General features: G+C 40.8%; 1 protein-coding gene across 9 annotated transcripts in view; it reads left to right on the top strand.

Moving 5' to 3' along the window:
• The window catches only part of CD99 (CD99 molecule (Xg blood group)), a 48,666-nt gene that overhangs the window by 3,571 nt on the left and 18,132 nt on the right, over window positions 1-26,963 (top strand). For 7 of the 9 annotated variants that reach the window (XM_026666882.2, XM_087967070.1, XM_087967073.1 and 4 more), the window contains exons 2-4: window positions 9,772-9,810; window positions 17,058-17,096; window positions 17,976-18,008. In XM_026666882.2, the coding sequence (XP_026522667.1) occupies window positions 9,772-9,810; window positions 17,058-17,096; window positions 17,976-18,008 (111 nt within the window). The remainder of the gene's footprint in view (window positions 1-9,771; window positions 9,811-17,057; window positions 17,097-17,975; window positions 18,009-26,963) is intronic. The other 2 variants (XM_087967071.1, XM_087967068.1) reach the window with 1 other exon arrangement.

The following is a 26,963-nucleotide window of genomic DNA, read 5'->3' as shown; positions in this document are numbered from 1 at the left end:
AAAAGAAGTCTTGGATTCAAAAGTAAAAGTAGGTTGTTCCCAATGTTGCCTAAGGCAGATTTTTGTATGCTTTGTGAACAATGTGAACAAAAAACACTTTTGCCTTTCTCTATAAACTACTATCTTGAATGTTTGGTTATCATGACCATAATATACATGAATCCCAATTTGAATGACAGAGATATAAAGATAAATTTAGGACATAATGCAACAACTTTCATAAAGATGAAAAACTCTTGATTTGAGTGTGACTATAATCAGAACTGCTCTGGCTGAGGCAAAAATGTTGATGTATTTTTGTACCCATTCCTCAGTAATTACCATCTGTATAAGAAGCTAAAAGTAGAATGAAAGTAGAATAGCAGCTTCCTGTTTTTATTTCTCAGCACCTGGTATGGAAAGTCATTCCCCTGCTTTTGGAAGTTATATAAACCATAATTTTTTAATAATCTTCACCAATATGAAAACTAATAAGAAACCCCAAATTCCTTGAAATAAAGGTGCCTAGAGTTCCTTGAAATAAAAAAAGGCAAGATATAAATGAAATCCATTTCAATTTTGTTAAGGTAAAAGCAGAGAAGAGAGCATCAGAGTCCTTTTTAATAGTAGCTAAAATAGTATAGCGGCTTGTACAGATAGTTTTTGATTTATGACCATTTAACAACCGTTTGAAGTTATAACAGCCTCAGAAAGAGTGACTTATGATCTGCCTCAAAGTTATGATGGCCACATACCCTTGCAGTCATAGATCACAATTGGGTGCTTGGTAAACTAGCTCACATGTGGGACAATTGCAGCATCTTAGGAGCCTCTGTGGCGCATTGGTTAGAGTGCAGTATTGCAAGCTACTTTTGCAGCCAGCTGCCTACAGTTTGGCAGTTCATATCCCACCAGGCTCAAGGTTGACTCAGCCTTCCATCCTTCCAGGGTGGGTAAAATGAGGACCCAAATTGTTGGGGGCAATATTCTGACTCTGTAAATGGCTTAGAGAGGGTTGTAAAGCACTATAAAGCGGTATATAAATCTAAGTGCTAGTGCTATTGCTATCTTGCAGTCATGTGATCACAACTTATGACCTTTCCAGATAGCTCCCAATAAGCAGAGTCAATTCTGGAAGCCTGATTCACTTAACAATTGTGTAATTCATTTAATGACCATAGTGATTCACTTAATCAGGGTGAAAATAGTAATAAAATTGTATCGAGTCATATGATGACTTGCTTTATGATCACACCAACTTCTGATGAAAAGTCCAGTTCCAATTGGGGCATAAGCTGAAGACTACCTGTATTCATTTGCAGTGTTAATTTACAGTGTAGGTCTTACAGAGTACTTAGTGATCTTCAGATTACAGGTGGTCCTCGATTTACAACAGTTCATTTAGTGACCATTCAAAGTTATAATGGCACTGAAAAAGTGATTTATGGCCATTTTTCACACTTATGATCATTGTAGCATCCCCATGGCCACATGATTTACATTTGGATGCGTGACAGCTGACTCACATTTGTGACGGTTGCAGTGTCCTGGAGTCTTGTGATCCCCTTTTGTGACTTTCTGACAATGTCAATGGGAAAACCAGATTCACTTAACAGCTATGTTACTAATTTCACAATTGCAGTGATTCACTAAACAAATGTGGTAAGAAAAGTTATAAGGCAAAAATCACTTAACCAATTTCTCACGTAGCAACATAAATTTTGGGTTCAATTGCCATAAATTGAGGACTACCTGTATTCACTGACATTACTAAACTTAATAGTATTTAAATACAGTTCATTATTGGATTGGAATATTGGAAGATAGAAGTAATGATAATTGGCAGCCTTGTGATAAAAATAAATAAAACGAAGTAGAGTGGTACCATCCTTTCTAATAAGGATGTACACTTGAGTGTTCTAAGGACCAGTGAGCCTGTGAAGGCAGTAATCCCTTTGGTTTGAAATTTAAAATGATGCCTGAGATGGCTGGAATACTATTATTATTTTCCCATAATAATCTGCTTTCTTCATCTAGGACAGGGATGTGTCACACTCATGTCATCACGGCGGTATCACGTGACGTATCGGGACATTTTTCCCCCTTCACTAAACCAGGCGGGTGATGCATCCGGCCTGATCTAGAAGTAGAACTGCATTGTGTTTTCCATGATCAAAATATCATGATAGTACTGGTATCAAAAGCAACTTCAAGTCCAAAAAGATATATTTACTACAGATCCTCCTGCACATTTCTTTTTAGAGTTTCTGTTCAGAGGACTACAATTTCAATTGTTACATCCCAAGGATCTTGGAAGAAAAAAAGTGAAAAAGATTGATGATCATTTCAGATAATCACTTATAACTCTATCAAGGTTATGCATGTAGGTAGTCCTCACTTACCAACTGTCTTTCAGTGAACATTGCTGAAAGTTACAACCATGCCGAAAAAATAATGTTATGATCAGTGCCTGCATTTACGACCTCTGCAGCGCCCTCAATCAGTAATCACCATTACATTCAGTATGTGTTGTTCTGTGCCGTGACCTATTGGTGTTCTCTCCCCCTCCCACTTGCATAGCAGAGATATTGGAAAGGAAGGGATTACAAGACAATAAGCAGGTACACAGTGGAGAATAAATATCAGAGAAATGCAGTAGCTCAGCAACTCTGACTGCAGTATGTGAAAAGCCAATTATTTCCATTGTGTGCCTGTTACTCTCTTGAAATTCTTTCCTTACCAGTCTTTCCCCTCTGAGGAGGGGAGGTCAGACACAGGAGAGATTGCCTAAATAAATAACTTCTTTCTTCTTTCCCCCTTCACTTAATGACAAGAGATGCCAGTCACAATTTGAGTGCTGTAAAGTTATATTTCCATTACCTAAGAAACTGGGTTATAAGGCAGAAGAGAATTTACTGTTTCACACTTTGCATGTAGATTACCATTCCATACTTGATCATTCATCGGGGAGGTGGGGATTTCAAAACAATCTGTAAAACTGCTTGTCGGTTTTATTAATAGCAGTTATCTGAAAATTCATTTTCAAAAGATAATGGAGCCAAAAATGGCTAGAGTTTGCTTGTCCATTTTCTCCCATGATACTCTTGAGGCGATGTTACCTTAATGATGATTCTTCCATTTTTTCAGTCAGTTTGAGACTTTGTTTTTATTTGCTTTGTTGTTGTTGCTTGTTTTCTAACTTGTCTGCTCTGGAGGATTACGCACTAATTGAAAGTTTTGGAATGATAGTTTAAGTTGAAGAATAGATTGTCTTGACAATCACTTGTATTTTTCATACAGCCATTCCTTTTTAGCAACTACCTCAGTTAGTAACCATTTGGAAATGTTGTGGTAAACAGTGCTATAAAATTCATTTTCCAACCCACACTCAACATTTACACCTGACAAATATACCCTTCAGCGAAACTGATCAAGGTCTGTTCAGTTTAGGGCTCTAAACAACTAATTAAGGTCACAGAGTTGAGCTTGTCAACTTGCAGGTAACAGGAGAGTGCTGCGCAGTGAAGAAAAGCAGCTAGCGATAGCTTGTTTAGGCAACCTTTCCGCTTTGTGAGAAGGGGGAAAAAACAGATCAGGCAGAGGACAAGAGACCTTTATCTGAATAAAAGGTCAGCAACCAGTGATCTTTTCAGTGCCTTTACCTCTTGCTGTCCCTGTTTTAATCACTGGTATTTGTTTATTATTTATATCCTGCCTTTATTATTTGCATTTGTACGTTTTAGTTGTTACTTGCAGTTTTGAATAGGAAAGAATGTGAATTCCAAAGGCAGAAATAATAATCTTACTTTTGTAAAATACTTACAATAACCAAAGTAGACAAATAAAAAAGCTATTTTAAAGGTTTTTCTTAATGTTATGTTAGGGAAGGGGTGTCAAACTTGCATCGTCACAGCATCATCACATGACGTATCACAACTTTTTTCCTCTTCACTAAATAAGATGTGGGCATGGCCAGCGTGTGACGCATCAGGCCCGCTGGATGCAAATTTGACAGCCCTGTGTTAGAGGCTTAAAGAATGTTAAATCTTCTTTCAAGTAAATTTAGTTGAAAGGAATGATGCTATCTTTGAATCCGAGGGAATTAATTTGCTTTAATGCACACGTGAAAGGCTGGTACCTCTTTAAGTATATTTTCATAATCACTGTTGCTTTATGTTTTGAATAATCTGATGGTCCCTGTCCTCCAAATCTGTATCACAAAATGGATGATGGGATTAAAAAACAGATCATCTCACAATGCATGGGCCTTGCTGGAATTAATAAAGTTAAATTTCAACATATACAGAGGACATTAACTTTGTGGAATTGGAGTTAGTAACAGAAATAGTAATTAACAATAACTAAATATCCATTAGTGCTTAAACTGAAACTTCTTAAAAGGGCACTAAGAATGAACCCCTATGGATTAAGGCCATATCTATTTCATGATAATTAGTCCAAAAAAGTTCTACCTTTTTTTTTAAAAAAAGTCCTCTTCCAATGGTGGAATCTTTAGTTATAGACATGTGATTCCAGTTCTGTGGTCATTTTTATTATTCTTTTCTGCAACTTTTATAAAGATCCAGTATATTTTTGAGATGAAGTGATCAGAATTATTCACCGTCTAAAAGATATATGACCATTTCTGTTTTAAAGCCATTTTTCCTCATTTAGATTCTATTATAAACTTTTATTTTTATCCTCAAAGTTTTATTTAATATTTTTAATTTTTAATTATTAAATTTAGGGCCATCTTTCTGCTAAGTTAATAACTCAAATTAGCTTGTTAAATGAAAAAGGAAACAGTTGTCTGTTTTCAGTGGTAGGTTCTAGGTATTGTGTAGGTTCTAGGTATTGTGGAAACTATTTTAATGCAGTTAGGGTATTGTAACAGAAGTTGTATTAGCCAGAAGTTATATACATCACTACGTAACTCAGACTCCAGTGCAAATTTAATAATACTGTCAAACAAAAAAACAGTCCTTTGTGAAAGAATGAAGTTCCATTCAAAATAGGTTTTGCTTCGAATTCCAAATCCAATTTTCTCTTTAACCCCAACATTATTTTATCTAGGTTTAATTTCAGCTTCTCTTGTCTAGCATGTTATTGTGATTAGATGAAATTCAGGCATACTGCATAAGAGAAATGGTAAAACCTTGTGAAACAACACAAATCAGCAACTTAGATATAATTCAGTATTTCAGAGAAATTTGGTGGCTTCATTCTTTTCCTTCTGTTTTCAAAAATGTTATGAGCAAAGTGAAAAGTGTCAGCCTCCATAGAAATCAATAGAGTTTCAGAACAATAGAAATCTGTCCATTGTCTCTTATTTTCCACTTTCAGTAGTATTCAGTCCATGAAAATACTGGCCTCTCTTACCTATATTTGTTTTTATCATTTATAGTAAACAAAGATTTGATCAATGGTTTTCAGGAATGATTTAAAGAGGAATTTTTTTCAGGACAAACTGTTATATCTGTGCACTTCTTTTTCTTCTTCTTTGTTTGATCCTTCTGTTTGATGCACTCTAGCAACACTGCAGTGAAGAGTTGAGTCATCCTAACTTCACTTGCTGCAGAGCTCATTAAAAATGCTGCTTGCCAGAATTTGTTTTCCTCATTGGGATGAATAATGCCTATGCATTTCTGCTTAGTATAAAATGACTAATGATATTAGAACTTGTTATTCTTTTTGCTAGACTGTCCATTTTAAAACCTCTAAAAAGTTTTAAACTCTGCTAAAAAGTTTCAAGAAATGAGTGGCAAAGGTGTTTATGATAAGAGAGACTAGCACTGTATCATTTTAAAATTCTATATTACACATGTACACTAAGTTTTGAAGAGGCATTGCCACTAAGTTTTGAAGAAATATTTTAAAAAAACAAAAAGGAAATACTATTTTTCATATATTTTCAAAAGTAAATTAGAACATTGTAATCATTTCATCAATATCATTATTTTAATTTCACTTTCACTGCAGAAAGATCATTTTTAATAGCTTTCTTTCTGTAAATGAAATTTCATTCAGTAAAGAAATTTGCTAGGATATATGATTGTAGCAAAGCATTTTTCTTTAGGCACGCTGCAAAATTATGTAACAACTGATAATAAGATCTTTTTCTCCATATATTTTGTTATTGTGATCTTACCTGCATTGAAAATTAAGTGACTGTGTGTTTAAAACTTGATTGCCTTATAATTTCTCACCCAGATTTGTTCTATTGTACTTTATTAATTTATTTGATTCTTTTTGTTAGTTTTTATTGTTTTTTATTTTAAATATGGTTTTACATTCTGTAAGCCTCCTCGAGTCACCATGGGCGAATAGGCAGCAATATAAATTCAATCAATCAATCAATAAATAAATAATTCAAGGAGTTTATAGAAGAATTAATGGAATTAAATTATATAGATGAAATTATTTGGGATTAAACCAAATTAAGGAATGCTAAAAGAAGTAATTTGCTGATTTGTATGAGTTGATAGTGATGCATAAAAAAATGGAATACAGGTAATCCTCAATGTATGATTATAAATAAGCCTGTAATTATAATTGTAAGTCATTGTGGTTGTAAGTTGAGGCATTGTAACTGGATTCAAAATTACTACTATTTTTTTATGATGGTCATTATGTGTGATTCCATTTTCCCCAATGGATTTTTTTTTGGCCCGAAACTGGGAATAAATGCTCGGAAACCAGTACAATTTTAAAGTATTATTTCAAACAATAATTCTATAGCTATATTTTGAACAATAATTCTATAGCTTCTATAGATTGTTTATGTTTCCTTAGAAAATAAAATGATAAGTGGCTGATGTCAGTACTTTGCTTTGGGTTATAGAGAGAATCCTGAAGTGTTAGACTGGACAGTGGGAAGTGTCTTTCTTGCTCCTGAGAACTTTATTTCCTAAGGACCTGTACATTTTCAACCAACTTCTATTTTGAGAGTGGAGAGTCAGAAAGATATATTAGGGGTGCCCGGGTGCTTGAAATGGAAAATAAAGACTTGTTTTGATTCTGAAACAAACATTAATTCCTGGAAGTTCTGCTGAATCTTTCTGAATCAGCCATGAATCACTAACAAAACTGTATCAGAGTGTTATAGGTACAGAAAGCTGTAGGGATTCAAAGTAATTTTATGGACTGAGTAGGGCAAGGCCTACTCTGTAGGACAATTATCTGCTACTTTTTTTCAAAAGCAAGGAGACATGGTGCTTTCCTGTGCCCCAAACTTCTTGGCACTTCCCCCCTTCTCCTAGGTTGTTGTGGCTAACATCAGCATCAGCCTTAATTTTTCCTGCTGTTGATTCCCACACATTTCTGCCACAACAATTGAATTATTTGTTTCATTGAGTATCCAATCTTAACGTTCATGTTCAGTTTGGATGCAAACCATTTCAAAATAGCTATTCTGGGTACAGAACAATTCATGCTTGACCATTTTGCCCATCCTTACTGGTAAGATACAAGGTGCTATCTTCCCAATAGAGTTAAGAATAGGAAAGTTGATTACAGCAAACTGCATTATGATACATTCACTCTCAGGTGATTGATTTTTCTGTGCCATGGGCTGATTCTATTCATGGATGTTTCCTTCCTCTCTGTTCAATGTTCTCTTCAACCCAGCAGCTGTGGAACAGAATTTCCCAATCTTTTTCGTACATGTGAGCACATTTGGAATATTGAGAAAATATTATGGTACTCTCACAGAGTGGTAGCAAGAGTTAGTTTAACCATTAACAAAATAGCAATTTATTGATTAATGAACAAAATTTTTAGGATGTGATCACACATTTTTTTCTAAGATCAACTCTAGAATCTATGTAGCACCTAGCAGCATTACTGAAATACATGTTATGCATGAGGTTAGTGATTTGTTTCTCTAGTATCCTGTTCATTTATTTTAATTAAAAGAATCTAAAATAATAAAGGCAATTAGGCAGGTATCAGTGAATCTCTGTGGCACATCCAGCTATAGTGTAAATAATCTAGTCCACGCAATCAATTATTGATATCCTGTAATTCTATGAGGACACTGGCCTATGGTGGTAGTAAAGGTTATTTTCACCAATGCTATTTTCACCATGGTGGCTCACATGGTTAGGATGCTAATTGCTAAATTGGAAATTTAGCAAGCCTGCATTTGAGACCTGTGTGCTGCTGCATTGTGGGGTTAGTTGCCGTCATTCATTCCAGCTCCTTGATGGAGACATTAAAGGAGCCCCCACAGGCGTCCCCTGGGCAACAATGATATCGTAGGTTAATCCTTTCAACTCAGAAATGTCTTAAATGGTTCCATGGACACAAATGGGACAGAGAACAAACAGTAGGGGGCGTTTCTTATAATGATTTGAAACAGTTTGCCGCTGTTATGATACCACAACCTTGTAAAGAAGGGGGAGGGGACATTTTCCCCAATAGCATTATTAAAGGGAGATGTTTAAATAGAAGAATTAGCGTGAAGTCAAAATGTTGAACTGACCCTCTAAACCAGAAGTCTCCAAACTTGGCAACTTTAAGCTATGCTGGCTGAGGAATTCTGAGAGTTGAAGTCCACAAGTCTTAATAGTTGCCAAGTTTGAAGACCTCTGCTCTAAACTGTTAATCAAAATATTTCTCTGTGTTAACTTTATAGATATTCATGTAGTAATCTTTCATTTTCCAGTTCTATTCACATAGCTCTTTTTCTTTTGCTTGTTTTTCTTTACTTGAGTATATTAGATCTCATTAGGGCACCACCAGTTCTTTTATTTCTTTTTATGTGGGAAGCAGTGGGAGAACCTTTTGAAGGAATAACTTAGAAATAAAATGGTTGGGCAAGTGAGAGTATTTTTTCTTACAATATTTTCCACAGAATTAGCAGTCAACTTTGTGAATAAATGCATCAAGTGTCTTAACATATATAAATGTACGTTGATCATCTGAGTATGTGTTTCATGTTAGGGCCATAATTTTGGCATTGTTGTAGTTTGCTACTTGTGTCAAATATTAGAATCTATCAGTTAATTGTTTTAAGTAAGTGAGTTGATTTTAGCTGGTAAGTGTTATGTGAACCAAATAATTACATTAATTTGATAAACTGTCACTTTTAATACATTATATGAATAGAGCCAGAAGAAGAATGGGACATTGAGTGAACAGAAGAAATTCTTTATTCACAAGCTTTTAACTATAACTAGACCCGGAAGCTATGGCTGGTGCAACATACTATGGCATGGACAATTATTGGCAATCCATGATATGCCCAACTAATGCCTCTGCTTCATGAATTGTACTGGTTCCTAAGATGTTTCCAGGTGCAGTGCAAGGTGTGGATTATCACTGGTTATCAGCCTTTCATAGCATGGGAGCAAGTTATTTGAGGGGCTGCTGTTTTTGCCTGTCTTACATAGCCTGACAGAGTTAGCATGAGGGTAGTCCCATCAATTAAACAAAGTTCCTGATGAGACCCTGGAAATGGGCCTTTTCTGTCTTAGTGCTTGCCCTCTGAAATATCTTTCCACCTAAGGTTCATATGGCCTCTACCTGCTCTTTTTAAAGAGACCCTTAAAACACAGCTCTTTTACCAGACTCTGAACTAGACTGACTGGTATGCCCCTCCCAAGATGTTCAGTTGTTTTTTGCTTTTTCTCTGAACTTTCTTTGTAGTTTATATATTATGTTCGATGTTTGTGTTTGCTTGTGTCTGTAAACCATTCAAAGCAGTACAAATTGCTATAAATTATTATGTATGCATAAATAAATGTTGGGTAGAATATGCAAAATAGTAATATTTTTGTTTTTGTGGAATAGGACAAGATTTTGATTTAAGTGATGCCGTTGTCCCTTTTGGTAAGTAATTATAATGTTACAAAACCTGAAAATGACTTTCTATACATATTATAGTAAGAGTAATATTACGTTATAATGTGATGTTACTCAAACTATAACTAGATTTTGCTTGAGTTGTATAATACTACATTATTTTATAGCTTGCTCAATCTATGTGTCCAGGATCTTCCTGGCATTTTATTCTGCTAGTAAACTTCAATTTGCTGGCAAGACATCAAATTACAAATTAAGCTTTTCTAAACTAGATGGCATGCTACTTTTGTAGGGTTTTAAATATATGCTTGTTACTATACCTAGTTTTTTTTAAAGAAAGTCAGGTATATATTGTATTATGATCACCACTAACAAATTAAACACTGATCATAGCTTCTGGAATACTCTCCACATCCTTTACCAATTAGAATTATAAGAGTTATCTGCATTTTTTCCTGTGTAATCTAATAAAGTGTTTTATGTGTTTCTGTGCATGCCTTTTTTTTCTTCAGAGGTTATAATCAGGTAGTGGACATAGCATTGCCTGGGTGGGAATGAGTCTGGGAGTCTACTAATAATGGATTTCTGTCTGTATGTGGTTGTACCTATTTTTCTTCTTATTTCTCCATATTGCATCCATGAGTGTGTGCATGTGTTCTAGGAAGCATTGGATGTGCTTCATGTACCTTATTCTAGGCAGGAAAGAAAAAAAAAAACTAGACTAGATAGGAAGAGTAGAGAACATTTCAAGCAGCTGCCCTGGCTCTTCTTCTAGAGATGCATTGGATATTTTTCCCCCCTTTTTTCCTCCATAGTCCCAGCTAGATCTGACCTCATTTCAAACTTAATCTTCTTTTCCCTTGGTTTTTTCCTGCTCACTAAATATTTACTGAATATTCTGTTTTTGTCCATTCCACTGATGGACAAACAGACAGTCCCAAACAGTTTTAAATACTTTCTGCTGTTCCATTAAGCTGAGTTGAATAACAAATATAGAGAAAGTATGGTAAACATGGCATTTAAAATGCTTTTCAACCTGTTTACTAGCAATAACCATAGCAAAGAACTGTATTTCATTATGTATGGCACATACAATAATACATCTCTGTGTTTTTATTTTTATTTGCCCTTGTGCTATTTGTGCACAGGGAATTATGGGATAACTTAATATATTTCAAATACAAATTTCTAGGAGACATAAGGGAGAGTGGCTTAGAACGGAACAATCAACAACACTGTGAGCTATGTTCCAACTGTCTTTCATGTAGATTTTGCAAAACTGTTTTCAGCAGTGTTTTTTCTCAGTTGTACGGGTCGGAGAATCCAAAGCGTGGGGCTGTCTCCTGCTTCCTTGCTTAAAGATGGAGTCAATTAAAGTTTAGTCCAGCCCCCTTTCCACTGCGCATGCCCAGTTTTTGACTCTGTCTTCATGCAAAGAGGACATGAGGAGAGAGTGCTCAGAAAGAAAGATAGTAAAAATAGGATTGATGCTTTGGATTCTTCGAGAAAAAAAGAGAGAAAAGAGAAAGAGTGAAAGTAGCAAACCATGAGTAAGCAAAAGAGCCGGGACCTCATTCCAAGACGGGAAAGCCCCACATAGCTGTTTGGTGTTAAAAGGACAAGCGGCAGCAGCCTCAGTAAGAGCGGGCAGGCTCTCGATTGGCTAGCAGAGAAAGAGGGCTAATTAACAAACACTTGGCCTTCCATAGTCTTTTTTTAAAAAAGCCAGGAGCCGCACAAAGTCTCCAACACACTCTTTAATAGGAGCAAACTCAGTCTTAGGCTGAGCGAGCTTCCAAAACAGCCACACAAGCCTACCCAGGAGAAAGGGAGGCTAGAGTCCATACTCAGGCCGGTCTGAGCATACTTATAATCCGGAAGAAGCTGTCGGGAAGAGCCAAAAGAAATATTATGGCTGAATTTTATGAAACGGAGGTAGGACCAGAGGAACAGGAATTCCCTGCCCCCAGCCCGATCAGAGAGCAAAACACAAAGGAACCAGAGAGGCTGGGAGACCTTCAGAAAGGCCTCTCAGCAGGGTGTCCAAGGCAGATGAGAGAGAGGCATTAAGGAGACAAAAGGCCATTGAGAAGTACTTTTCAAGGACGGAAAAGGAGGCGGAGAAGAATGGGAATTCCCGTGCTCCAACGGGCAAGCCAATGACAACGAAGTATCAAGAAACACTAGAGGGCGCTGAAGATCAGTCTTTTCAGCCTGCTCTTTGTGTGGACAAAGGAATGAGTGAGTCAGAAAGACAATGCTCTCAGGCATGCGATGAAGAGCCCTCCCCCAAGAGAAGGAGGTTTTCATCAGAGCTGTTCTCCCATAGCAACAGGAGTCAGGGAACAGTCCTTTAAAGAGGAAATGAAAGCCATGATGAGAGAAATGATGGCAGAATTCAGAGACAGTTCCAGCCTGATACATAATGAGAGGAGGCAGGATGCTCATCATCCTACTCGGGCAGGAGTAAGGGAGGAACTGGGCTTCCAGGAAGACAGTTCCAGTAGATCATACACTCACAGTGAGGCCCCTGTATCGGAAGAGGAAGAATACAGGGAGTCAGCTTTTTCAGATGAAGAGGCAAATGAAGCAGAGACCCCAATGTTCACAGGTCTATTTCATCACCAGCTGTTTAAGATGCTGCTGGGGAAGGCTAAGATAGTAACAGGTCTGGGGAGAATCACAGGGACAGGAGGGTCTGAGTTAGAACCATCTGATCCCAAAGATAGATTTTTTGCTAGAACCAAGGTTGAAAGTGAATCCATACCTTCACCTGAATTGTTCAGGGAGATGATGGAAGGACAGTTGGACAGGCCAGTTATTTTCCCCATGCCAGGGGGGAATGAGAGGAGATTTTATAATGTGGAACTAGTGAACCTAATTCCAGTTCCCACGATAGACAGCCCTGTGCTGGCTAACGAAGCTGAGGATGGTCTAAAGGGGGAGGATAAGAAAACGGAACAGATCCTACAAAAGCTACACCAGGCCGCGGCATGGTCAGTAAAGGCAACATCCACGGCATCATTTTTCAGCAGAGCAGTCCTGATATTGATTGAGCAGATAAAGGAAAGGATCTTCAATTGCAGCAGGATTTGAACAAAATAACTGCTGCAACAGAGTTCATAGCAGATGCCACACTTAATGGGGTCAAGTACGCAACTGAGGCCATCGCAGCTTCAGTGGCTGCAAGGCGACTTGTTTGGCTCTGCCACTGGCAGGCAGATCTGAAACATAAATAGAAACTGGCATCAGCTCCAGTTAAAGAGGACAAACTTTTCGGGGAGGCCATTGAGCCATTATTGGTAGAAACCAAGGACAAGAGGAAGATCTTATTGAGGAAACTCGGTCAGGCAGATAGGCGATCTTCACCATATACACGGCAGCAGTCCTTCCCTATCTCGGCAGGTGGCTTCAGCCACTCCCCGTACCCACAGAGACAGTACACACAGACCCCTACTAGACATCCAGATAGGTCAGGATTTAGAGATAGGGGTGGACAATGGTCCCAGGGAAGGCGCCCCTTCAGGAGTTCAACCAGCAGGGCCTTCTGTTATACAAAGTGACAGCCGGAACAACGTGCCCATCAGCGGGAGACTGGGCCTATTCACCGACCGATGGGAGACAACAACAACGGACAAGTGGGTCCTAGACACATTAAGAAAAGGCCTAGTTCTGGAATTCATCTCCATACCCCTGAGCTCATTCAGAAGATGCCTGACTCGATGGACATAACCAAAAGGGTAATTATGGAAACAGCAGTTCAACATCTGCTGGACATTTGGGCGGTACAAGTGGTACTGGAGAATGAACAGGGACAAGAGTTCTATTTAAACCTGTTCATTGTGCAGAAGGCATTGGGGGGGGGGGCAATTTTGGATCTCAAATTACTAAACAGGCACATAGTATACAGGAGATTCAAGATGCAATCCCTGCAAGCCTACTAGGGAGCATCCAGGAGGGGGATGTCCTGACATCAGTAGACCTCACAGATGCTTACCTACACATACCTATTACCAGGAGGCATCGGAAGTTCCTGCGGTTTTGTTATGCAGGGAGACACTACCAGTACAGAGCTCTACCATTTGGCCTGTCCTCAGCACCGAGGACTTTCACCAAGGTACTGGCAGTGGGAGCAGCTTTCCTCAGGACAAAGCCCATACGGGTCCAGTGCTACTTGGATGACATATTAATACAGTCAACATTGATTCTTAAGAACAAAGAACGATCTAGAAACCACAATACAGACATTACAAGAGCATGGCTTTTCGGTGAATTTCGAAAAGAGCTACTTAAAACCGACAAGGCGTTTACAACACTTAGGAGCTGTAATAGACACCAACTCCTGCGAGGTTTACCTATCACAGGAAAGACAGGACAGCATAAGGTCATCTATAAATCAAGTGAGCTCAGCCCCGGGGGTGACCCTGGACTTGCTGTCACAAGTATTAGAGAAGGTGATATCGTGCATCTCAATAGTACCTTGGGCCAGACTGCACGCAAGGACCTTACAGTGGTTCCTATTACCTTACCAGAGACCAGGCAAGGGCAATACGGGAACCAAGGTACGAGTCCCCCCAGAGTGAAGCAGTCACTCCAGTGGTGGTGATCACAGGCAGTGATGAGGGGATGTGGGTTCAAGGAACCCACTCGACTGACTATCACGACAGATGCAAGTTTAGTACGCTGGGGAGCCCACTGTCAGAACCAGATTACACAAGGTCAGTGGTCTCAGTCAGACCGCAAGAACAACATTAACTGGTTGGAGCTCAGGGCATCTCACCTGACTCTAAGGGCCTTCAGGTCAGTGATAGTGGGATAGCATGTGTTGATCCTGACGGACAACATGACCGCCAAGGCTCATATCAACAGGCAGGAGGGTACTCACTCCCTAGCGCTCATGCAAGAAGCAGAGCGATTGGGCCGCTGGGTGGAGAAGCACCTTCTATCGATCAGGGCAGAACACATATCGGGAGTGGAAAAAGTTCAGGCAGATTGGCTCAGCAGAACAACGGTCGACCACTCAGAGTGGCATCTACACCCGGACCTGTTCAGGGAACTATCGCACAGATTCGGGAGAGCACTCCTAGACCTGTTTGCGACTCCAGCAAGTGTACAACTCCCGAGATTCTACTTAAGATTCCCAATGCAGGGAGCGGAAGGAACCAATGCGCTCCGAGAACCATGGCCAAGGGGTTTGCTCTACGCATTTCCTCCACTCCTGTTGGAAGAGGGAGCGGAGGTTTTAATGGTAGCACCTCACTGGCCCAGGAGGTCTGGTACATGGATCTAGTAGATTTGTTGGTATCCAGACCATGGAGAATTCCCCCAGACAAGGTAGAACTGAGTCAGGGAGCCATACGATACCCATAGCCACAATGGCTTCAACTAACTGTATGGCACTTGAGAGGGCCACGCTAAAGCGTTTAGAGTGTTCAGACAAGGTAATACAGACACTCTAGACATCCAGGAGACCCATCAACCAACAGAATTTATGATTCTACTTGGAGAGCATTTGGAACCTGGTATTCCAAGAAACAAATAGATCCAACCACAGTGTTAGTTACTCAAGTGCTGGATTTTCTCCAGGAAGGCCTGGAGAAGGGTTTAACCCCTAACACCTTAAGGAGGCAAGTAGCAGTGATAACTTCAGTGTTGGGTTGCGGGACCTTGGAGTCCCTCTCACGACACCCCCTAATCCACACGTTCATCAGGGGACCAACCAATCTAAAGCCACCAGTGATACACAGGTACCCTACTTGGGACTTGACAAGGGTGCTAAGGGCGCTCATGACTGAGCCCTTTGAACCGCATTATCCGTGAGGGAGGACCTCTGTATAGTTCACCTGAGCAAGGTAGTATTAAGATTAGACACAACCTTTATCCCAAGTTAGTACTACCAGAGTTAAAGTTAGTACTACCAGACTTCTGCCCAGAACCGGTCCATAGCCTAGAAAGGAAGTGGCACTCCTTGGATGTTAGGAGAGCTATACGCATTTATATTAAGAGAACAAGGCCCATTAGAAAAATGGAAGCATTGTTCGTTTCATTTAGACCGAGTTCGTTGGGACAAAAGGTTTCACCATCAGCCATAGGTAGATGGATCAGGACATGTATCACAAAAGCTTATGAAAGCCAATCATTGCAATTGCCAGGTAACATAACGGCACATACAACCAGGAGTGCAGCCATATCAGCAGCATGGAACACAGGCCTCGATTGAAGAGATCTGTAGGGCAGCAACGTGGTCATCGCCATCTCCATTAGAAATTATAAACTGGATACATTTGCATCAGCGGAAGCATCCTTTGGAAGAAGGATGCTACAAAGAGTTCACATGGAGATGGGGGCTCGGGACAAGAAGTTGGCCCAACCTCAGGACAAAGTACGTCCCACGCTTTGGATTCTCCGACCCGTACAACTGAGAAAGAGCGTTGGGCTTACCTGAAATATATCTTCTAGTTGTACGGGAGGAGAATCCAAATCCCACCCTTAGATAGTTAGTTAGTCCCGAGCACGGAATGGTCAACAAAGAGCACCAAGAACTCTCCAAGTCAGTCATCAGCCTTCATCAAAAACTGGGCATGCGCAGTGGAAAGGGGACTGGACTAAACTTTGATTGACTCCGTCTTTAAGCAAGGAAGCAGGAGACAGCCTCACGCTTTGGATTCTCCTCCCATACAACTAGAAGATGCGTTTCAGGTAAAGCCCAACACTCTTTCTCCCCTACAGCTTCAGTTTGGATGCAGCTCACTGTGAAACCTCATCTTTTTTTGGGTGGCATCCTCTACCAAACTAAATTTATCCTCTTTTGTCCATATTTTGAGAGACAATCGTCCTGCTGATAGACAATTGGGATTTCAAGCACCTTCACATATTTTTTTCAACGTTCTGTTGAGATTGGGCTGATTTTTTTAAAAAATTGAATCTGTGCCTATTTTTAGATTTATTATAGTGATTACAAAATCAGTTTAGCATCACTTTTTTGCAGGGATGGACCATTTTATGATGATGGGGCATATTTTTGGAGCATCAGTGCTTATAGTAACAAAATAATGGGTAGGATTATTTTTTTTGCTTTCTACTCATTGAATGAGAGTACTTTTCAAAAATTATATCAAATGTCTTTTAGTGCTATTTAATTTTAGCGTTATATAAAATCATGCCACCAATTTTCATTTATGAAGGACTACAAAGAAGGTTTTAAGGGCTGAATTTTATTTTGTTCTGCTTTAATGGATAGTTGCAGCTAATTATATTTTACTTTTATATTTTAGCCTCTACTAAAAGCCCTAGTGCAGTTACCAAAAAGCCAAGTAAGTATAGATTTTTTTGCAGTAAGCATTTTTTTTGGAACGGTTTTATTTTGTGATTGTGATTGCATTTGAATATAAATGGCTATGGTTCAAAAATATACTTTAATTTTAAGGAAAGCTGAAGGCCAATAGAAATAAAATTTAATATTTATAGTTTGCTGTTACCTAGTAAATGTGTGAGTATTCTCATATGTTCTTATTAGGCCCAACTACCACATGAGGTTTTTTTAAATTATGAATTTACAATGAAAAATATTTTTTTAAAGAAAATCAAAAAAATTATATATTTCATTTAGCAATAGCAACACATAGCACTTAGACTTATATATCACCCCATAATGCTTTATAGCACTTTCCGGGTGGTTTACAATGTGAACATATTGTTCCCAACAATCTGGGTCTTCATTTTACTGACCTCAGAAGGAAGGACAACAGAGTCAACCTTGACCCCTGTTGAGGTCAAACTCCAGACTATGAGTTGGACTCTAACAACTGTGCCACAATTAATAAGTTGACTTACTAATGCTATTAATTGATATTTGTCTTGAACCATTTGGGATGTTTTTTTTTCTCTATTAATATAAAAAAACCTCTTAAAATAATTGTAAGAAGTATCATTGGAGTTCTTGGAAATGTTTTAGGCTCATCAAATTAATGAACGTTTGTCCCCTTCTTTGTGCAAATGGATTTCTTTGTTTTTCACTGTCTAAATCCTATTAGATAGATAGATAAATAGATAGATAGATAGATGATAGATAGACAGACAGACATACAGACAGACAGACAGACACTTCCTTTCATGACCACTAGCCTTTTGTTTGCAAAACAATATGGTTATTCTACATAAGACATTGATATCTAATACTTTGTTCTGTCTAGGTGATGGCTTCGACTTAGAAGATGCTATAGGTGGTAAGCATTAGAAGAAGTTGCTCGAAACATCACTTGTTAGAATTTATCCTACTTTCCTGAATAATAGTTTTGTATAGTATAACTAAGAAAAACAATTCTATTTAAGACAACTGGTTGAGAATGGTTCTTGCCAGCCTCAGTAACTTGAGGGCAAATGTCTTCCACAGTAACCCATGAATAATTCTTGTTTATGCCATGCCCCTTAGAAGGTTTTTTTCTGCCTTTCTGCCTGCCATCTTCACCTAATCAGATTAGACAGTGTGATACATTTGTACTTGTTTTCAGCTATTACTTGCATTATATCACTTCGGCTGTTTACAAATATCAGGAGAACTTAAGATCCAGTATACTGACAATCAGAAGAACTTTATGTCTTTTGGAGGTATGTTATCAGATTGCATTCCACCAAGACCCAAACTGGCATCAGTAATATTGGTTTATAATATTCAGAATTCATTAGAAAATCCAGGTGAATATTATAGAAAAATAGGATTCAGGGAGTAAGTGGAAACAAAGGAACAATGGATATGACCATCCAAAAAGAAAAACAAGCTTAAGGAAAATGCTTTGAAAATATTCACTCTTTGCTTTGAACACTTAGAAAATAAAATCAGTTTCTGGTCTATAATTTGTCAAACTTCTCTTTGAATATACAACTTTGGTTTAGATTACGTTCCTTCTTACAGCTGAGAAACTTGCATGTCACAAGATCAGTGGACTTATTTTTTTTTCTTTCGAATCTCCATAGCCAGCTGATGCTTCTGAGAAAATTCACTGAACAACCCCCCCATCAAACTAGTTTTTCCCAACTATAAACATGGGGGAGGGGGAAGCAGATTGTGTTTGCTAGAAAATCTAGCTAATTAGCCTTCTCACGGTCTTCCAGATATCCATAGAAGGGATTTGTCTGCAACTTGATTGTGTATGCACATTCTAAATCTGACACTAAGGGAGCTTATATTACTGAGATAGCCAATGTATTCTTGGTTCATGTGCATTATATATTTTATTGGTTACTGTCCCCACCTTTTATATACAGTATTAGGACAGAGGTTTCCTACTGTCCTAATCTCCAAAATTGTAGTAACAGCAACATTTTTCTAGTTATTGACCTCACTCAGGGTCAATAACTGCTGATGGTTTGGTCACTTTTGAATGCTGGCGGTGCTTTCACTCTAGTGGTAGCATGGGTCTACAACCCACACAAGTGACTCAGGTAGTGCAGCTCATCCAGGATGGCACATCAATGCGAGCTGTGGCAAGAAGGTTTGCTGTGTCTGTCAGCGTAGTGTCCAGAGCATGGAGGCGCTACCAGGAGACAGGCCAGTACATCAGGAGACGTGGAGGAAGCTGTAGGAGGGCAACAACCCAGCATCAGGACCGCTACCTCCGCCTTTGTGCGAGGAGGGACAGGAGGAGCACTGCCAGAGCCCTGCAAAATGACCTCCAGCGGGCCACAAATGTGCATGTGGCTGCTCAAACGGTCAGAAACAAACTCCATGAGGGTGGTATGAGGGCCCGACATCCACAGGTGGGGGTTGTGCTTACAGCCCAACACCGTTCAGGACGTTTGGCATTTGCCAGAGAACACCAAGATTGGCAAATTCGCCACTGGCGCCCTGTGCTCTTCGCAGATGAAAGCAGGTTCACACTGAGCACATGTGACAGACGTGACAGGGTCTGGAGACGCCATGGAGAACGTTCTGCTGCCTGCGACATCCTCCAGCATGACCGGTTTGGCAGTGGGTCAGTAATGGTGTGGGGTGGCATTTCTTTAGGGGGCCGCACAGCCCTCCATGTGCTCGCCAGAGGTAGCCTGACTGCCATTAGGTACCGAGATGAGATCCTCAGACCCCTTGTGAGACCAAATAGATAGATAGATAGATAGATAGATAGATAGATAGATAGATAGATAGATAGATAGATAAATTTATTGTCATTGTACTCAGAACCTGAGAACAACGAAATAAGGTGCTCTTTCACAACATACAACTGAACAACACCAAAAGACATATACAAAATAACAATGTAAAACAAATTAAAACAAATAACAGTTAAAAACTATACAACCAGAATATATATATGTTAAGACCACCAGATTCATAACTCAGCATTTAACCTGATCAGAGCACTTGGGTAAAAGCTATATTTAAATCTACTTGTCCTGACTTTCAGCACTCTATATCGTCTTCCTGATGGCAGGATCTCAAACAACGAGTGGCCTGGATGTGAAGGGTCTCTCAAGATCTTTTGTATCTTCCTTCTACATCCCATGTTATACAAATCCTCCAATGAGGGAAGAGAACATCCGCTGATCTTTTGTGCCCTCTTTATCACTCTTTGGAGTGCCCTTTTCTCCGCCTCTGTACAACTCCTAAACCACACACAGAGGCAATAGGATAAAATGCTCTCTATAGAGCTTCGATAAAAGGCAACCAACAGACTCTCTGGCAGTTGTTGTGATCTTAAAAGTCTTAAAAAATACAGTCGTTGATAAGCCTTTTTTTCTAGGGCTAAAGTGTTTGCCCCCCATGTTAGATCTTGTTTCAGGGTAATACCTAGGAACTTACATTCTGCTACCTGTTCTACCAAAACACCATCGATATACAACGGCTGGCTATCCGAACTGCTCTTCCTGTAATCCACTATGAATTCCTTCGTCTTATTTATATTAAAAATAAGATTGTTTACTTTGCACCAGAGGGACAACTGATGAACTTCATCCCTGTACGCAGACTCATCATTATCAGAAATGAGCCCCACCAACGTTGTATCATCTGCAAACTTAATGATCTTATTACTCAGATGAATAGAGGTGCAATCAGACGTATAAATAGTGAATAGAAGTGGACTCAATACACAGCCCTGAGGAGTGCCAGTATTGAGAATCTTCACAGAAGAGATATGTTCATTCATCCTAACCCTTTGTGAACGATGTGATAAATTCAGAATCCACCAACATATAGAGTCCGGTAGCTTCAGATCTTTAAGCTTAGACATCAATCTGTGGGGTAATATTGTGTTGAAAGAACTAAAATCAACAAATAATATTCTGACATACGTTCCTTTTTTCTCCAAATGAGATAGGGCAGTATGAAGAACAGTATTGACAGCATCCTCAGTAGATCTATTTGTTCTATAAGCAAACTGTTAATTGTCAAAGGTAGCAGGAAGGCAAGAAATAATGTATTTCCGAACTAACTGCTCGAAGCACTTCATTATCACAGAAGTCAATGCCACCGGCCTATAGTCATTTAAAGCATTTGCAGGTGACTTCTTGGGTACTGGAACAATAATAGAAGCCTTCAGACAAGTTGGAACAGTAGACTGTAGCAAAGAACGATTGAAGATCTCAGTCCACACCCCGGCTAACTGATCCACACATTCCTTTACTACACAGCCAGGAATGTTGTCAGGTCCTGCAGCTTTTCTAGAGTTTACCGCTTTCATTATACACCTAACATCATGCTCCTTCACAACAAGAGGAGCACAGTGCTCGGTCAACAATGGTAGTGGTGATGGTAACTCCACTTCCAGTTGATTCATCTCAAACCAGGCATAAAAGGTGTTTAGTTCCTCTACCAACTCATGTTTTCCACCCATACTAGCCTTTTGTGCTTTAAAATTAGTTAACTGCTGAATCCCCTGCCAAGCTTGTCTCAGGTTATTATTAGATAACCAGTCTTCTATCTTTCCCTTGTATGCAGCCTTGGCTTGTTTAATACCACGCTTCAAATTTGCTCTAGCCACACTATACAGTGAGGCATCTCCAGACTTGAATGCCTTATTTCTCTTGTACAAAAGGGACCTAAAAGTGCCAGTCATCCATGGTTTTTGGTTTGGGTAGGATCGAATACACTTGTTCGTCATAACAGTATCAATGCAATGGGCCATATATCCCAAAACTGCAGCTGTATAATGCTCTAAATCTTGATGTTCAAAGATGTCCCAGTTGGTTCGTTCAAAACAATCTTGAAGCTGTGTAATCGCCCCCTCAGGCCAACATTTCACTGTCTTTACTACCGCCCCCCCCCTTCTTCCTCTTAGGAATATACTCAGGAGCCAGAACCAGAGATAAATGGTCAGACATACCTAGATGTGGTAGCTGCAGAATCCTATACCCCTGTGCAATATTTGTGTAAACTTTATCTAAAGTATTCAACCCCCTGGTCGCACATCTCACATGTTGATGAAATTTAGAAAGAACAACTCGCAAATCAACATGATTGAAATCCCCTGCTACAATATATACAGCATCTGGATACTTTGTTTGCAAATTACTAACTTCATCACTCAAGTAATTCAAAGCTAGATCAGCTTTTGCATCTGGTGGAATATAAACAACCAATATGATGACAGCGTTAAATTCGCGTGGCAAATAGAAAGGTCTAATCTTTACAATCATATATTCTACTTCAGCAGAGCAGTGGCTTGTTATAATCTTCGAGTTTGTACTCCAATTGTCTCTCACATACATACAAACCCCTCCTCCTTTATTCTTTCCAACAGTCTTATCTCTATCCAAGGGATGTAGCAAGAAACCATCCAGCTCTATTTCAGTGCATGGAATAGTGGGGTTAAGCCAGGTCTCAGTTATTAACAGCACACAACAATCTTTAACATATTTGCTTGAAGAAGCCATTAACCTTAGATCGTCCATCTTATTTACAACTGACCTGGCGTTTGTCAGAAAGAGGCTTGGGAGCGGTAACCTCCTCTTTTGTTTTTTCATTCTATATAAAACACCAGCTCGACAGCCCCTCTTCTTCTTCCTTTCCAAACGTTTCCTTCATCTGTTCTTTCGTCCACTCACCGGAGCATTAATCCACCAGGAGCCGGGAGGCCTTGCAATCTCAACCGGGATGTTAAAACGCCAGAGAAACTCAGCTGTTATCTCCTGTTTACTTTGTAAACCAATCTCCACAAGGTCCCATCTGTTGTAGAATTTGTTCGCCTCACAAGAGATACTCACAACACCCGATAATACAACCACAAACAGCCACAAACAACACATATCCACGGAGCACTGAGCCGCAGCAAGTGATTGCGCCGCCATCTTTCCGATGTAATATGCTGGTCCGGTTGGCCCTGGGTTCTTCCTAATGCAAGACAATGCTGGACCTCATGTGGCTGGAGTGTGTCAGCAGTTCCTGCAAGACGAAGGCATTGATGCTATGGACTGGCCCGCCCATTCCCCAGACCTGAATCCAATTGAGCACATCTGGGACATCATGTCTTGCTCCATCCACCAACGCCACTTTGCACCACAGACTGTCCAGGAGTTGGGGGATGCTTTAGTCCAGGTGTGGGAGGAGATCCCTCAGGAGACCATCCACCACCTCATCAGGAGCATGCCCAGGCGTTGTAGGGAGGTCATACAGGCATGTGGAGGCCACACACACTACTGAGCCTCATTTTGACTTGTTTTAAGGACATTACATCAAAGTTAGATCAGCCTGTAGTTTTTTTTCCACTTTTTTTTTTGATTTTAGTATAACTCCAAATCCATACCTCCATGGGTTGCTAAATTTGATTTCCATTGATAATTTTTGTGTGATTTTGTTGTTAGCACATTCAACTATGTAATGAACAAAGTATTTAATAAGAATGTATTTCATTCATTCAGATCTAGGATGTCTTATTTTTGTGTTCCCTTTTTTTTTGAGCAGTGTATATTGGAAATGATTGAAATGAATTGTGAGGAGGTTCCCAAAAATGAGATTAATATCAGTGACCAAGCAAAATGGATTAATTGTTTCTTTTTTTTTATTTTTATTTTTTTTTTTATTTTTGATACCATAAATAAAATTTATGGAAGTAAAGGGAGAAAATACATTGCGGATTCTCCTGAGAGCCGTTCGGATCATCCAGAGAGTGGGAGGTGCTTCACTCTACGTCGTTGATGGCTGAGCTCAATCACTGAGGAACGCTCCGCCCTCCATCACATGGCTCTCTTGCGTTCCCCAGTTTGCGCTCAGCCGTCGTCAAGTTAGGCTGTGCATTTCTCACTCCTTGGCCGATCCAAGACTGCTCTCAGGTTTGAATCTATTTATAGAAAAAAAACAAGTTTTTCCTTAGCCTTCTGGCGCAGGACTGGGGATTTAAGGGGAGCGCGTTTCTTTCGCCCCAGGGAGTTGTAGAACGGGCGACTTTCGCGCTCGGCGCTAATTCCCCCCCCAATTTGATCTCTTGCTGCCTCCTCCGCTGCGCTTGCAGCAGCTTTACTGATCGCACTGATAAGTGCTGCTGGTATTCCCCCCACCGCAACGCCGCCGCCCTAAGAAGGGGCGAAAACTTACTGCTTGGCTTCCTCGGCCTCTTTTAAGGCCGGAGAAGTAAAAAACTTCATTGCCCTGAGCAGCCCGGGACTTTAGAAACGTGGGCGATCGCCTCTAGGGCGCCCCCACGTGGCGGGCGCCATCTTTAAAAAAATAAAATAAAAAGATTGAGGCCTCATAGCGCTGCGAAGTAACCGGCCCTAGCACAGGCCTCTCAGCCTGTAGGGCCTTTGCTAATTGGTACAATTTAGTAATTGTTGGCTTCCCGCAGCACGCTCAGGGCAAGTGATTGCAGCCTATCCCTCCCGGTTGTTGCCTGGGAGCTCCAGCTGCCAGAGGCCTCTCTTCCAGCCTCAGGCGTTTAATTCGGATAATTGGCAATCTTTCATTAATAGAGTAATAATAATAATATTAATAATTACAATAATAATAATTATAATAATAATAATATTAATAATAATCATATATTACTAATAATAATATTAGAACAAGAATATTAACAATAGTTCTAATTCTAATAGACATTGGAATATCTGCCTGTATGCAGGTCTAGATATTTCCTCATATATAGGTTTATATTTATACTCACATATAGATAGACCTGAGTGAGTTTATTCCTGTAATTTTTTTCTTATTGATATTGTACCTTAGCATTCCAAGTCTCATTGGATTGTTATCCTGCTTGTGCAGATAAGTATTAAGAATTATTTCAACATCTATATTACAGAATTTATACATCTAAATTCCAAAAGGGGGTGTGGGCCAGCTGAAAGGACACCCGACCTTTGTTGTAGGTCGAACCCTTGGCGAGCCAACCGCCTTTAACTGTATTACTGTCCTTTCTTGTACAATGGCAGATGACATTCCCACCAAAGGCCCTTCTTTGAAGGCCAAATCCAAATCCTACCACCTGCGCAAACAGGCTAAGGAAACTCCTAAGGAAACTCCTAAGGAAACTCCTAAGGAAACACCTAAAGAGACCTCTAAGGCTTCTCAGAGAGACGCCCTACGACGTCACAGGGCTCTCGAGAGGGAATTTGACAGGCGGTCCAGAGAGACACAACCGGTACTTCCAGCACCCTCCGCTCCTTCTACCTCCAGACCCCCCCCCCTCCTCCAGATTGTTTTTCCGTCTCCAGGCGCAGCCCATCCCAGGGACACCAGGCTCCCGGCCCATCAACCAGACAACCTCCTGAAGCTACTTTCACGCCCACGGCCGCTGGTCTTCGCCAGGAGGAGGCCCCTCATCCGAGATCCCTGCGCACATACAGGCATTGATGGAACGGGCCATTCGCCAGGGGATAGCAGAGGGCCTTCAACAGATGTCCAGGTCTACTCCCCTCACTGGCGCCCGAACACGACCCACCATCAATGAGGTCCTCGCCAGATCGGACCCTACTCGTGGTCAGGTACCTTCTCAAGGGGGCAGTCCTCTCCCAGAAAGGGACCCGGAGGAGGATATAGAGTATCTAGACCAATTTGGGGGAAGAGGAAATGGAATGGGGGTCTATGCAACAAGAGGAGCCCCTATCGGAGGTAGATCCTATGGAGGGGGACATGTCCGAGGATGAGGGTCTCACCCCGGACCAACCCACTGTTGCGGGCCTGTTCAAGCCCCACATGTTTAAATCCCTTTTATTCAAAGCCAGGAACATCTCTGGCCTGTCGGTGCAAACCTCCTCAGCTCTCCCTCCCGGCAGAAGGTCAGGAGGACGCCATCTTTAGTCAACCCGTGGTGGAGGCGGAGGTAATCCCGGCTCCACCCCTATTTCATGACCTGGTCTCAAATCAACTGAATTCTACTAGGGCCCCTCCCGCCCCATCCAGCCTGGACAGGAGGTTCTTTAACCTCGAGTCGAGTTTCTGTGACTTACTCAACACCCCCGAGGTGGATGAGCCCATTGTTGGGTTGGCCTCCTCGTCCTCCCCCAGTGACCCCCTAGAGGCTCTGAAACCCGAGGACAAGAGGTCCGAGCTCGCCCTATGTAGAGCTCACCAAGCGGACTCCTGGGCCATTAGATCAGCCACTGCGGCTTCTTTCTTCACCAGATCCTCGATCCGGTGGCTTCGGCAACTGAAGCAACATGTTCCCCCTCCAACACAAGGGCTCACCAGGACATAGCAAAACTGACGGCCGGGCGGAATCTTCCGCTGACGCCACCTTCCATGCGGTCAAGTTCTCTGCCCGGCAATAACGCCCCATGTCACTGCTCGCCGCCTGCTCTGGCTTAAACACTGGCAGGCGGACGTTAAAAACAAAGTTAGCTGGCTACTGTCCCCATAAAAGGGGACAAACTATTTGGCACGGCTCTGGACCCCTTGCTATCTGAAACCCGGAGCAAGAGAAAATTTCTCCCTCCTCTGTTTCGGAGGTCAGAGTCTAGAGGCCCCCAGCCATTTCGGAGAGGCTCCTCCCGCCCTTTCTACCAGTCTCCCTTCCCGCCAAGGTACTCGAGACCCCCTCCTCCCGACCGCTCCAGCCCCAGGATCGAACCGATCCGGCCGATAGGAACAGGAGGGGCAGCGGCTACAGGCGCCTTTCAGGGGCTCAGGAGGGAGGCCCTTCCGGCGTAGATAGATCCCGTCCCTCCCTCCCATCGGCGGACGCCTCAAGCACTTTGCCGACCGATGGGACTCTTCCACCTCTGATACCTGGGTCCGTGATACCATCAGACTC

Source organism: Notechis scutatus, chromosome 5 (genome assembly GCF_049901735.1).
Source record: "Notechis scutatus isolate UNSWTSFEM ecotype Mainland chromosome 5, rNotScu1.2, whole genome shotgun sequence".
Lineage (NCBI taxonomy): Eukaryota > Metazoa > Chordata > Lepidosauria > Squamata > Elapidae > Notechis > Notechis scutatus.
The sequence above is the reverse complement of the archived record's forward strand: the minus strand, read 5'-3'. Positions and strand labels throughout refer to the sequence as shown.